At 36.0% G+C, this 13,377-nt stretch overlaps 1 protein-coding gene across 5 annotated transcripts in view; it reads right to left on the reverse strand.

Moving 5' to 3' along the window:
• LOC126778711 (fasciclin-3) overlaps positions 1-13,377 on the reverse strand; it is a 125,771-nt gene that overhangs the window by 13,773 nt on the left and 98,621 nt on the right. For all 5 annotated transcript variants that reach the window (XM_050502330.1, XM_050502328.1, XM_050502327.1 and 2 more), the window contains exons 3-8: positions 4,101-4,197; positions 3,701-3,782; positions 2,886-3,009; positions 1,560-1,682; positions 926-1,117; positions 428-618 (exon numbers count right to left, since the gene is read on the reverse strand). In XM_050502330.1, the coding sequence (XP_050358287.1) occupies positions 428-618; positions 926-1,117; positions 1,560-1,682; positions 2,886-3,009; positions 3,701-3,782; positions 4,101-4,197 (809 nt within the window). The remainder of the gene's footprint in view (positions 1-427; positions 619-925; positions 1,118-1,559; positions 1,683-2,885; positions 3,010-3,700; positions 3,783-4,100; positions 4,198-13,377) is intronic.

The following is a 13,377-nucleotide window of genomic DNA, read 5'->3' on the forward strand; positions in this document are numbered from 1 at the left end:
AAAGGTAAGAACTGCGCTGCAAGGTCGTATACGATTTTTATGAGTTTTATCGTCGACGTCCGATCGTCGGCATACATAAGAGGCAGAATTCTTAAAGCAAATGACAATATCGTTTATAAATATGTTGAGAAAAGTGGGCTCTAAGTGAGATCTCTGGGGGACACCAGATTTCATTGTATTGATTGCTGATTCTAATCCGCCTACCGCCACAAAAAACGGTCGGTTAGATAGGTATGATTGAAACCTCTGCAAGAAGATTACCACCCATGAAACCATTACAAGGGAGCCAGAAATGCCATATACAGCTAACTTACACTCAATAATTCCATGCGAAACTACGTCGAAAGCCCCACTCAGGTACATATATATCAGTACATGTGATGTTCTCTAGGATGAAACACAAGTAAGAGGGAGTCCCCGGGCTCACCAGGTGCAGCGGCTCGAGCGCGACGGCGGAGCGGCGCTCGTCGGCGGCGGGCGGCGCCAGCACGGCGTCGCCCAGCGTCCACTCGGCGGCGGGCGGCGGGTTGGCGCGCACCGACACGTTGAGGCGGCCCTCGGCGCCCAGCTTCAGCCCGAAGATCGTCATGGGGCCCGCCTCCAGCCGCTTGGGGGGGTCTGCGGGCGGCGAGACGACCGACGGTACTCCCACATTATATGGTTTTAATTATGTGAATAATTATATCGATCCACATTTTGACCAAATATAATTAGTTGATTTTCAATCGACAGTCGCTAATGAGTAACAATTTTGGATCCAAAAACTATATACAATGGAGCCACGAAAAATAATACGAGAAATCAGTGTTTAACTAACCAGTTGCTTTACAACGATTGTAAGTAAGGCCGTTAATTTTTAAGGATCAGTAATGGAACGATCAAAAACATAATCAATCAATCTTTGTTTAGTATAAATTGTACTCACAGTGAACCACCAACTGTCTTGCAGCTTCCCTGGGCCCATCCAGAGCCTCATGTTCAGCTCGACAAACCAGTTTCTTGCCATTGTCATCTGGAGTTAGGGACCTGGAGACATTTTGGCTGATCGTTTGTAAATCACTGCCAGGCTCCTGTGTTATGATGGGCTGGTGTACTCCGGCCAGGAGTTGGACCTCATCTGAAAAACATACATATTTAAATTGTTTTCTGGTAGAATAACTTCAAAAATTTATAACTTCAGAAATTTGTAACAGTTTTTGTTTCAATTATTAGTTATTTATTGTTGGATATGATGATGATGACGTTCTCCTGGCCGATTTCAGAAAACAGAAACTAGCCTGGATATATTGTAGTGCGGGTATCTGTGCACAAACACAGGTGAACTCTTTTATCAGTCTCATAATTCAATAGGACAACAAATGCGACACAACTGGACTGGGTCCAGGACCAACGGCTTTACCAATTTGCAAATTCTAGGCTGTTAATGAGAGTTTATTGAAAGAAAATCCTGTTAACTGTTTATTGGCTTGTCCTAGGATTCAAACCTAGGAACTCAGGATCAGTAACCTTATAAACGTAACCAGTACATCAACGAGTCACCCAAATACCATCACACTTACCCAAATACCACGTAATCTTGGCAGCTGGTCTGCCATCAGGAACTATGCATTGCGCCATGAAGTCATCACCCTCTTTGAAAGTAGGCTGTGGTGGGGAGATGAGTTGAGGGATTCCTGGAGCTCCTTTAAATATGTAAATATAAATTACAAAGTAAAATTTACCTTATTTAATCTAAGTCGATGATATTTGAAATAAAATATCGGCGTTTGTTTTTATTGAACACTAAATTATAGTCGAATGATTATCAACACCCATAGATACTGGCGCTGTAAAAAATATTAACCACCCCTCGGGGACAAAATATATGTCCCTTTTGCCGGTATATACTAGATTTTGCATTTATTAATGTTCCTACTGGGCCGCTTATTCGCTTATTCTGTCACGTTCAAATATGCCAAACGCTGGTTTTCCTCTCAATGTTTTTCTTTACACGAACACGAGAAAATTTACATGAAAACTTTGTGTTTGTTAAAATTTAAACCTACGACCTTTGTTAAAACTGAGACATCTCGGCTCTATATTTATTACTTAATCATTTATTTATTTATAATTTTTTTCTTTTTATAGGTAGTTGATAGGTATGCATTGGAAACTTATTTATTACAAAATTGGAAAATCATTTTCAATCCCTAACAAGTTAAGCATAAAATTGACCCACAAAGCTAAACGAAAACAAATAGGGGAAAAAACAGATTATATGAAAAAACATTGAACTATCACGTTGTATAGAATATACTCGTAGTACGCAGTTGAACAAAATAAAAAACCTTTATCGCAAAATTTAATGTCGGTCGTGATCGTCCATAAAATAAATAAAGCTTAAAAATTTTATGACGTTGTTTTTGCGTTGTTTTTGCTGTTTTTTTAGTCATTTTATATTTAAAACACGTTTTCAAAGTTACTCTTTAGTATAAAATAAACATTGTCCCATGTTGGGCGCCATGTCTTCCTTTTAAGTTTAATTAAATTATCTTGATTTATGCATTTAATATCATTCGTACTATGTAATAAAGGCTCACTGGTGGGGTCTTCTTTCACATTAGCAAGCTCATAGATATGTTCTTATTATGAAAACCGTAAATTATATAATAATTATGTCTTCAGACCGATTTCGACAATGACGACCATACCCAAGGGAGAATAGCCAACTTCGCAGGACATTTAGTGCATAAGGACATGTAGCGCAAACGCTTCTGCGCTCTATCTGTTTTCACTCATTATTCGATGGGATGTGATACCCGAGACGAACGGAAAGAATTCAGCTAATGGCATCACGTACTTGCATTTAGTTGGCATGTGAATGATATAATAGACTGTAAACTAACTTGCAACAAGCAGCCTCATGGCTGCAGTGACTTCAATGCTGCCGCTCTTAGGGGGCAACATACAAGATATGTTACCGTTCCACTCTTCCCTTATATGTTTTATGTGAGCTCCGCATTCGCCAAACTGGAAATATTGAAATAGTATAAATTTAATTTTATGCCCTTTTTTGCGTATTGACAATGGGCCACCTGATGGTATGTCATAAAACCATAAGAAATACTGGTAATTATTATATATTAATTACATCGCCAATGCGCCACCAACGTTGGGAACTAAGATGTTATATACCTTGTGCCTGTAATTACACTGGGTCACTTACTCTTCAAACCGGAAAACAACATGTGTGTACAATTTGCTAAAAAATATAAAATAACGATGATAAGCATATTATTGGTGTGTAAGCCTAAATTAATAATTTTTAGGGATATAAATATAACTGGAAACTTTGGTATCGAGCGCACAATTACTATACCAATAATATCCAAGGACAATATTTACATTCGTTCACGAAATACAGAGTAAAAGATCTTAAGCGCGATAGTTTTATTACAACTAACCCTCTGATAGCTAAAGAAGACTCATCTCGTGTGAAGTATTTAAGCCACTAACTCAACACAAATCCACTAACCCTGATTCACTGCTTTTTGGTGACCCGAGATATTCCAGGATAAGCCCTTCGGTGTCGCAACTTTTACAAGATTATTATAATACATGGAGTTTTAAAAGTAGGACAATGTGGACTTGCCCGACTTAATGAAAAAGTATAATAAGTAAATTAAGTAACTATATATTCTACCCTATATAATATATATACCTGTAATCCCTGACCCGAGTATACGACTTCTTCATCTTGATTGCTCGGAATGAGTCTGTATGATTTACCACCGACTGTCATTCTGAAAAACAGAGAGAACATATCAGATACATACATACAAGTATCAATTTGAGTTTTATATAATGATATTATGATGATATCCACCTGGCTAGACATGGTCATCATTCTCAACGGAGATTAACCAAACCTGTACGAGAAATCTTAGTGCAAAGAACATGTGCACTAACAAACCGGATGGGATAGCATTCTGACACGACCGGAGTCGTTCAGGCGCACCAACTACTTTAAATACTGTTCCAGGCCCTGAGTAATTCAGAATTTAAAACCCAGGCTTTGCAGCTGTATCAGCCAAGTATGTAAGTGAAAACAGTCCACTAACCGACAAGAGTCTATTGGATAGGGAACTTTGCAGAGCACAATCAGGTCGTCTCCAGCGCGGCGCACGGCCTCCTTAGGCGAGATGTCTACATTTTGACCTGAAATTAAAGAAAATAGTTTTTAGATATAAGAAAATGCATACATAGTAAAAGCACACGGTAAATTTCAATTAACAATTTGGAGGATTTTTGTCAAAAAAAACGTACGATGAAGTCCTTAAATTTTTAAATGTAAATTAAACTACAATCGGTTCGGAATATAGATTCTATCGAGAATAACTGGAAAGAAACTCAGCAACTAGTCTTTTTTTTTAATTTATAATATATATTTTACTATTGAAACAATGTACAGACATTTTTATAATATACAAAATTAAAATAAAAAACAAAATGTACATTACAAATTTATACCAAAAAGACGCCGTCTAAAAGATTGTTCTGTAACATTTTACCCAAGACGCTGGCACTATTGCCTCTGTGCACCGCTAGACTCAGCCTTTGGGCTAAATAAGCGCCAGCTCTTAGATCACCTGAAGTGTGGACCAGTTTCTTAGAAAGATCTATTACTATCATATCTACTACTCTTTTTTAATAATTTATTATTACCTGAGTATTACAACTGTTATAGCATTTATTAATAAACGATAAACAATTATAGCATATCTATATATTTTATCATTGATATTTATAATGATTAAAATCATTAAATGATAATAATAATAATAATATCCTGGGACATTTTTCACACACGGCCATCTGATCCCAAATTAAGCTTGTACAAAGCTTGTGCTATGGAAACCACACAACTGATATACTACATATAATACTTGTCTTTTGTAAATACATACTTATATAGAAAATTACACCCAGACTCAGGACAAACAGACATGTTCATGCACACAAATATCTGTCCTGGGTAGGAATCGAACCCACAACCTTCGGCGTGAAAAGGCAAGTATCTACCAACCACGCCAACCGGCTCGTCGACGATTAAATATTTAGAGGTATTTGGTTTAATTTTATTTTCTACGTAAATTATAAACAGAAATTGTTATAGTTTACACGTATTGCGAAAACACTTAGCAGTAATAGCCACCCTGTTACCTAAAGACATCTGTTTCAAACTGCTCGGAAAATCAGTTCTCGCTATCCCCGTTCATCCGGTTTTAACCGCTTTGAACTGGTTGTAACCGCTTTTAACAGGTTTCAAACGCTCTGAACAGGATTGCTTCTAGAGATTATATTCTACTGTGCGAATTTAAATGAAGTTGGAATTTAAATTTGGAATGTTTAATGGATTAATTTAAATAGTATTAATGTGTATATTAAGACATCTGTCTAATCACTCTAGAGTAGTCGCAAGACGGTTAAGATAATTGCTAAGGTTGGTTTGTACTATTTCTTGTCACTTTTAGAATAGTTAAAAAAAAAATCCACCAAAATCAATTTATCTTGCTTAAAATAAGTCGGTTTGTTAATGATTTCGAGTTCGATTCCGCTTTTCCTTTTGTTTTCATAATTCATCTTATGTTCGGTGAAGAAAAACATCGTCAGAAAACATTCATGCCATTACATATTTTTTATAAGTTTCTAAGTAATTAATAAATTTTATTTATAAGTTGATTGTACACTACGCCCGATTAATGTTTCTGGCTAAAAAGCAAAAATATGTTTGTTTTTATAGAGGTTGCGTGGAAGAGCTCACTGTAAGTGATAAGTCCGCCTTTGCATAGTTTATATACAACTTGCTCTTTTATATAATATTTGTATATCGTGTGCAATAAAAACGTAATAAATAAATAAATGCCTGATGATATTTGCGTATCTCCCAAACTAGTAGATCAGAGTATTAGAAGAGCCAATGTATTTGACAGAAAATGGGTTTTCGCCCAGCGAGACATTTACAAGCTACTTCTTACTGCATTCTGATTTTCCACTAAGTTTAGCTAAGTTAAAGTAAGTCAAAGTGCTCCTTTACAAAAGTTTTATCATTAAAACATTTGAAAGTACTCGTTCAATATTTTAGTATTTTCTGGTTTCAATTTAATATCAAGTTCCGAATAGAATGTTTAATATTCCTCGCCGGATTGTCTGGAGCGAGATCGTGTTGTCTATCAAATATTTATTTCAAATGTTGCATCTTATTGCGTTTCCTTCTCATGTGAAATAAAATTTAGAAATCTTATTATGTTACAAAGAAACATTTATATCCGCGTATTGTATATATGAACATTGAACGATGTTTTTGTTTCGAGACTTATTTGTTTTAAAAACATTTTTTGGGCATGACTGACAAATCACTTCTTCAATATAACAATAGTTTAGTAACTTACCTCGTGCTTTATACTCGCTATGTATAAAATTCCTATATACAATCATAACAATACATATGATATACATATAGTTACGTTAATCTTTTATGTCTCCGTTAGATTCATATTACTAATAAAATTAAGTATATATATGACTGCAATGTTATTATTTTTTTTGTCTGCTTGATAGCAAATGAAACACGAAAATCGCTGGCACTTAAGAAATTAATAATAAATTACATTACATAATTTATTATATAAATATACATATTTATTTTTAATTTAGTTTTTTTTTCTATTATCCAACGGAACCCCGAAACGAATTCTAATAAGTGTCGCGACAATTGATGAAAAAACACCGCCCGTATTACATCAGACAATCAAAAGAGATGACGCGGAACAGCGAGATGAGTGGAGTAGCGATTACATTGCGTTTATTTATAAACGCATAATAAACTGCATATAACAATAGTTAGAAGTATATTTTATAATAAATGTGAAAGTTTGTATGTCTGGGTATTATTTGGAACGAAGATAGTCTACAACTTTACTTAAAACAAAAGCTATCTAACTATCTACTACCTAAAACGCGGGCGAAGCAGTGGGCGAAGCTAATACATGTACACATGTGCCAACTTTCAAACTAATTGGGCAAACTTTGTCTATTAATAATAATAATAATGTCCTCCAGACGGATTTCGGCCACGGTGGCCAATCTCAAGAGAGATTAGCCAACTGCGCAGAAGATATTATTGTGCACAAGTGCGTGCATAAACAGAGGTGCACTCTCTATTCCCTAGCACTCATAATCCAGATAAGATGGGTCGGCAATCCGACATGAGCGGAAAAAGTTCAGGCGCAGGACCAATGGCTTCACGTGCTACTACTAAGAGTTTTTCTGACAGAAAAACCCCAATAACTTTTTTTGGACCGACCCGGATAGAACCCAGGACCTTCGGGTCTGCGGCCTCACATCTAGCAACTAGACCAACGAGGCAATCGAAGTCTATTAATCTACAAATCAACATACATTTCAACATATGAAATAAAGCCTCAAGACACATCAGTTGAACTATAACAATCATGACATATAAACAGATTCATTTCTCTGTCCTGTTGTCATATGTCGTCAAAATGGCCGTCTCTATTAGAATGAATCGCCGAAGATCATGTATTAGCAGATGAGGTCGTATTTAACGTGATATACAAAATGGCTTTAACTACTTCGTAAAATATATATTAGGGTTTTCATTGATATTTATTGTTATTAACCGATTGTAACGCAGTGGAGGTATTGTGTTAAACGTATTATGTGGGTTGAAAGATTGAATTGTTCAATACATTTAAAAAAACTCAAGAAATTGATATATAAGGTATATAATATGTATAACGTTTCGGAGAAATTCTAAAACTCGTATTTACTGGGTTTTGGTCTATAAGATATCTTATGGGGATGGGATAATTAAAATTTCTTACTTTTTAAATGTCTCTTAATTTATCTCCCTTGTAGCTGTAGTACACTACTCACTGGCTAAATCAGGTGGTACCACCCCACTAAGAATACGATGATGACAGGATGGAGATCAGGTGCAGGATTAACGGCTTTACGTGCTGTCCGAGGCACGGCAGTTTAACACTAACTTCCAGACTTCATGCTACCCACTATATTTTTTATTGTTCCGTCCATTGACCCCGGGATCAACCTTATAATCTACTAGAACAACGAGGCACAAAATATAGACATATAATATATTTATATATCAGTAAATACCCAATGGAATCTGTACAAAGTATTATCATAGTACATGCAGCTGTGTGTAGACTTCACGGTCTACTACATCTGATAAGGTTAACTTCAGAGCTTAGAGCTTACGCTAAAAGCTTTGGACGCTTTGACTTAGCAGAAGCTTTCATTTAACTATTGAACAACTGTTTTATTTATAACCATATGAATATGTACGATACCAAATTGACTTTTGTCACCCGTCCGGGTAGGTTGGACAAACTTATTGGGTTACGCGGCGAACGCCAGTAAAGTTCCAGTCATGATTTTCCCGATATCTTTAACAATCGTTGTCATATTACAGGTAGTTTACACAAAACTGTAATGGATGATATACCAAAATTTTCCTCATGTATCACTCCATCCATTGGTGAAAACCGTTTGAGTAACCTTTCGGTAGTTTTCGAGTTTATCGCGGACAGACAGACAAACAAACGAGCCGGGGTTTGTTTAGCATTATATATTGATTATTATTAGAACCAAACCTCGGTCGCCTAGTTACTGTGCTTAATTCGAGAAGGCTTTTATAATCACTTGTCATGTTACAGGATTCAATTGATTGTAAAGCTATCGCCGGTTCGGAATGTAGATTGAAATAGATGAACCGGCAAGCAACTTAACAGATACCAATTAAATTACACAGCCATATTAATTATGATAATATTCTAGGATAAGAAATATTTAATATTAGAATATAATATAGTTTATAACAATAGTACGCCGGAAATTCTTATATTTGTTAGCGTTATCAAGAAATATTATTTATAGTGTCAATGTCAGTTTGCCTATTTACTTAAATAAACGTCCGTTCGGGTAAAATTTTACATGTGTAATTTCAATAAATAAATATAAATTACTGGTCGCCATCCCCCACCCCTCGGGTGAACGTATAATAGAAACGAATTGTCTTACTCGAACCACAATACTAACGCAAGTGGCTTTGTCCCCGGGGATCTTCCCTTAATTTTGTTATAGAAATCAATCATTATTAAACACAGTGCGCTTTATGTAATTCAAATATCATTGTATTACAAGTATATCAATACTACATTAGTATCACTAAATATGTATGTCTGTATGTTACCTTAAACGACTAAACCACCTACTGAAACTGGTGTTAGGGCTTTGTGCAAGCTCGTCTGGGTAGGTACCACCCACTCATCAGATATTCTAAAGGAAAACAGCAGTACTTTGTATTGTTGTGTTCTGATTTGAAGGGTAAGTGAGCCAGTGCAATTACAGGCACAAGGGACATAACATCTTAGTTCCCAAGGTTGGTGGCGAATTGGTGATATAAGCGTTGGTTAACATTTCTTACAATGCCAATGTCCATGGGCGTTGGTGACCACTTACCATCAGGTGGACCATATGTTCGTCCTCCTAGCTATACGATAAAAAAAATTGACTGAAGCTGTTACAGTGAGCAGCTAGTTACTTAGTCGCACTTTCAAAATGTCAGGAATTGTTATTTAAATAAATGTCCACCAATATGCTCCTCCTTCTCAAGAGTAAAGGAATTTGCAAAGAAGTGGGGCATTAAGGTTGTTACTTTTCTATGATTATACAGCAGCGAGTGTTGAGTGGTTAGAAGATGACCTTAATTGATAATTCCAAATTCAAATCCGGGGAAGCACCACTGTCTGTTTATATGTCAACTTAACTAAAATTAGTATTTTATTTAATTTTATACGAGTCAAGTTAACATAGAAAATTATAACTTTATTTCGTACTAAATAAAAACAAGAAGTGAACAACCCACCTTCGAATCGTCGATAGGGGTGAGACAATAGTCCGAAGGGTGATATAATGTTCGCCTTTCCTAAACTTAAGTCTGTGATCCTCATACTTTAAAGCCGTTGAAGCTCAAGTGGATCCCAACGGATATATCCAGCAATGACACTTTTCAATTTAGCACTTTATAAATATATAGAAAACGAATTAAACGTTGAACAGGAAAAAAATATTTTATTTTAATCTATTAATTTTAAGCTATGTACAGTCATTTTTATTATATATAAAATTAAAATAAAAAAACAAAGTACGCATTACAAAATTGTTCTGCGGCATGGTACCCAAGACGCTGGCACTATTGCCTCTCGCAGCCTTTGGGCTAAATGTGGCCAGCTCTTGGGTCACCAGCAGTTAAAGTTGGAACGTTGAATTATTATAGTGAATAATTATAAATGCACGCATGTGGAGTACAGATGTTAGGAAGCCTGTCTTTAGCTGTACGCCTGAACAACGTGACTGCATTTGAAATGCTGGGAAGTAAAGGCATTAAAGTGTACCAAACAATCTCAATCACGTTTATAATATTACCAATGGACACCATTAAAGCATACAAGTTAATTGTTTAATAAATATATATCGAGTAATTAAATCTCATTTTATGTTAATATAACTTATCATAAACTTAAGTTGACTTGAATAAGTGTAATGAATAAAGTAATCTTCATTTCGACGATTGTTGATAAAAAAAAATCTAGCAATGTCCGTTTTTTAAGGAATAGTAGTTCTGTTATTAGGACTCATATTTCTGTTTACCCCTCCAATTGAGAGTACAGCTTGGATTAGTAGGGTAATAGCCCAAGGAGTCGAACCTGCGACTTACAGATCGATCGATCTAGGCGACCCGTAAACCATTGCGGTATTAACGCTTCAAACCCGGATTAACACGCTGATTCTTTCACCGGTTCTTCTCAGGTCGAATGAAATTTTCTTGAACGGTGGGAGATTAAATTAAAAACAAAAAGATATATAATAAATAAAGTTATGCGCTCTGGAGACCTGGGGGTAGGGGGGTAACACAAACATCAGTGTCTTCGAATCCAAAGTAAAAAGGTTTCTTCTAGGAAAGCGTGCTAGATCCTAGAACGTAACGATGCTTTACATCAGGCAAGTCAACAGTCAAACGCTGACCTATATGAAATGAACAAAAAGATGTTTCGACAGTCCATAAGTGAGTGAACGCTTCTATATTGTACAAATATTAGATATTGAATGACAGCTTTGGCAAAACGTTAACGGTTCATTGTACACTGGTAATATTGCTTCAAAGCGTCGTTGTTTGTTAACTAAGCGACGCCAGGGGGCTAGCTTATCACACAATAAAGTGTTGCCGCAGGCAATTATGGACACACGCTTGTTATACAGCGAGACTGATTTGATTTCGACTATACAGCGTGAATACATGTTAGAATCTATTTACTTATGTCTTGGTGTTATGGCTTTGGTGGATAGGTAGGACCCACTCTAAATTTTCAACTCCAAGAAATACATAGTATGACTGTTTTCCGGTTTAAAGGGTGAGTAAGAGTGAGTGTTAGTACAGGCACAAAGGATATAACAACTTAGTTCCCAAGGTTAGTGGCGCATTGGCGATGTAAGGGCTGATTAGTATTTCTTACGGCGCCAATATCTATGAGGTAGCTACGGGGCCCATTTGTCCGTCTACTTTTGATATAAAAAATACTTTCAAAAAATTATGATTACGAGTTTAATAATTGAGATAATTGATCCATGTTATGTATTTAGGTATGTATATACAAATAGACTGGCGTTACTAACTTTCACAAATAAAATAAAACAATATAACGAAATTGTCCGGTCACGGCTGATATTTTAACTAATATTATAAACGCGAAAGTGTGTTTGTTTGTTACGCTTTCACCTCTTAACTTATCAAGCAAACGTCATGGAATATTTCAAACGTGTTGTCAGTACAGAAATGGAAATATGATACAAAACACTACCTCACTCATTAAAATAATGTGAAGAATGCACAACAGAAGACTTGGGATTAACACAAACGGTGTGTGGCCTAGTGTAATGAAAGATACTGAGTCTCTGTAGCCCGGGAACCACATTAGAAATGAAGGCGCTCCTCAAAAAAATGGAGTGCCCCTGATTTTTAGTGGATATTCCTATGTTCGGTGCGTACTAGTCTTCTTGGACAGTGGCGAGTCACACAATCCCCAGACTTCACTTGGGGGAAACGCGTCCACGTTCCAGCAATATAAAAAAAAAGAAAGATACAAGACAAGCTGTAAATATATTTATATTCCAACAATAAATATAACTTATATTACTTTTAAATTAAATACAGCTACTCACAGCTTTATATTCCCCGAAGCAATTTGACACACCCTTTATTACAAACTCTCCAATTTTATTAAGTAACGATACAGTATTTGCAATTAGGGTTGTGGGAACGAGGGATGAATATATTATTAGGGATGCTTTGAGGTTTTTTTATATGAATATTTAATGGGATCGATTGCTCAGACTATGGTATATGCAGTGGACATCGTAAGTGATAACTCGTTGGGTTTATGGGTTGGGGGTTGAAGTTAATTATTAAGTGTTGATTAATTAAAAGAGGCGAGATGGCCCAGTGATTGGAACTCGTGATTCTTAAACGACGATCGCGGTTTCAAACCAAGCAACTGAGTTTCACTGCACTGAAGCACTGAAGTTTCATGTGCTTAATTTGTGTTTATAATTCATCTCGAGCTCGGCTGTGCAGGAAATATCGTGAACCTGCACGTGTCTAATTTTACTAAAATTCTGCCACACGTGTAGCCACCAGCCCGCTTTGGAGCAGCGTCGTGGAAGAAGCTCCAAAACTTATCCTCAAAGGCCTCAGCCCAATATTAACAGGCTGTTACTTTTAATTAAATAGTTAACCGCTTTAGATGTGGTCAATTATGTTCAATTGTTGTGTGCAACGTTTATGTAACGTTTGAGTGAAACGAAAATAGGTTACCCTTCTGTTACGGATAAGCTGCTAACGAATTATAATATTATAGAGATGTAATAAGACAAGAAAAATAATATGTATGTGTCGACATGTCCTAATGGCTAGAAGACGTGAATTTTAACCGAATATTGTGGGTTCAATCTTGTGTATAAATTATAAACTGTATAATTCAGCTTATATATGATTTGCGTGACAATGGGATATTTACATTTTTATAATTTAGATTACTCTATATATTATAATATATGTATTTAAATAAAAATAAAATATGTAGTGTCACTTTTTCTTATTGGAAAGCCGAGTTGGCCCAGTGGTTAGAACGCATGAATCTTAACCGATGATCGTGGGTTCAAGCCCGGGCATGCACCTCTGAATTTTCATATGCTTAATTTGTGTTTATAAATCAATGCTTGATGGTGAAGGAA

This window comes from Nymphalis io, chromosome 27 (genome assembly GCF_905147045.1).
Source record: "Nymphalis io chromosome 27, ilAglIoxx1.1, whole genome shotgun sequence".
NCBI classification, from domain to species: domain Eukaryota; kingdom Metazoa; phylum Arthropoda; class Insecta; order Lepidoptera; family Nymphalidae; genus Nymphalis; species Nymphalis io.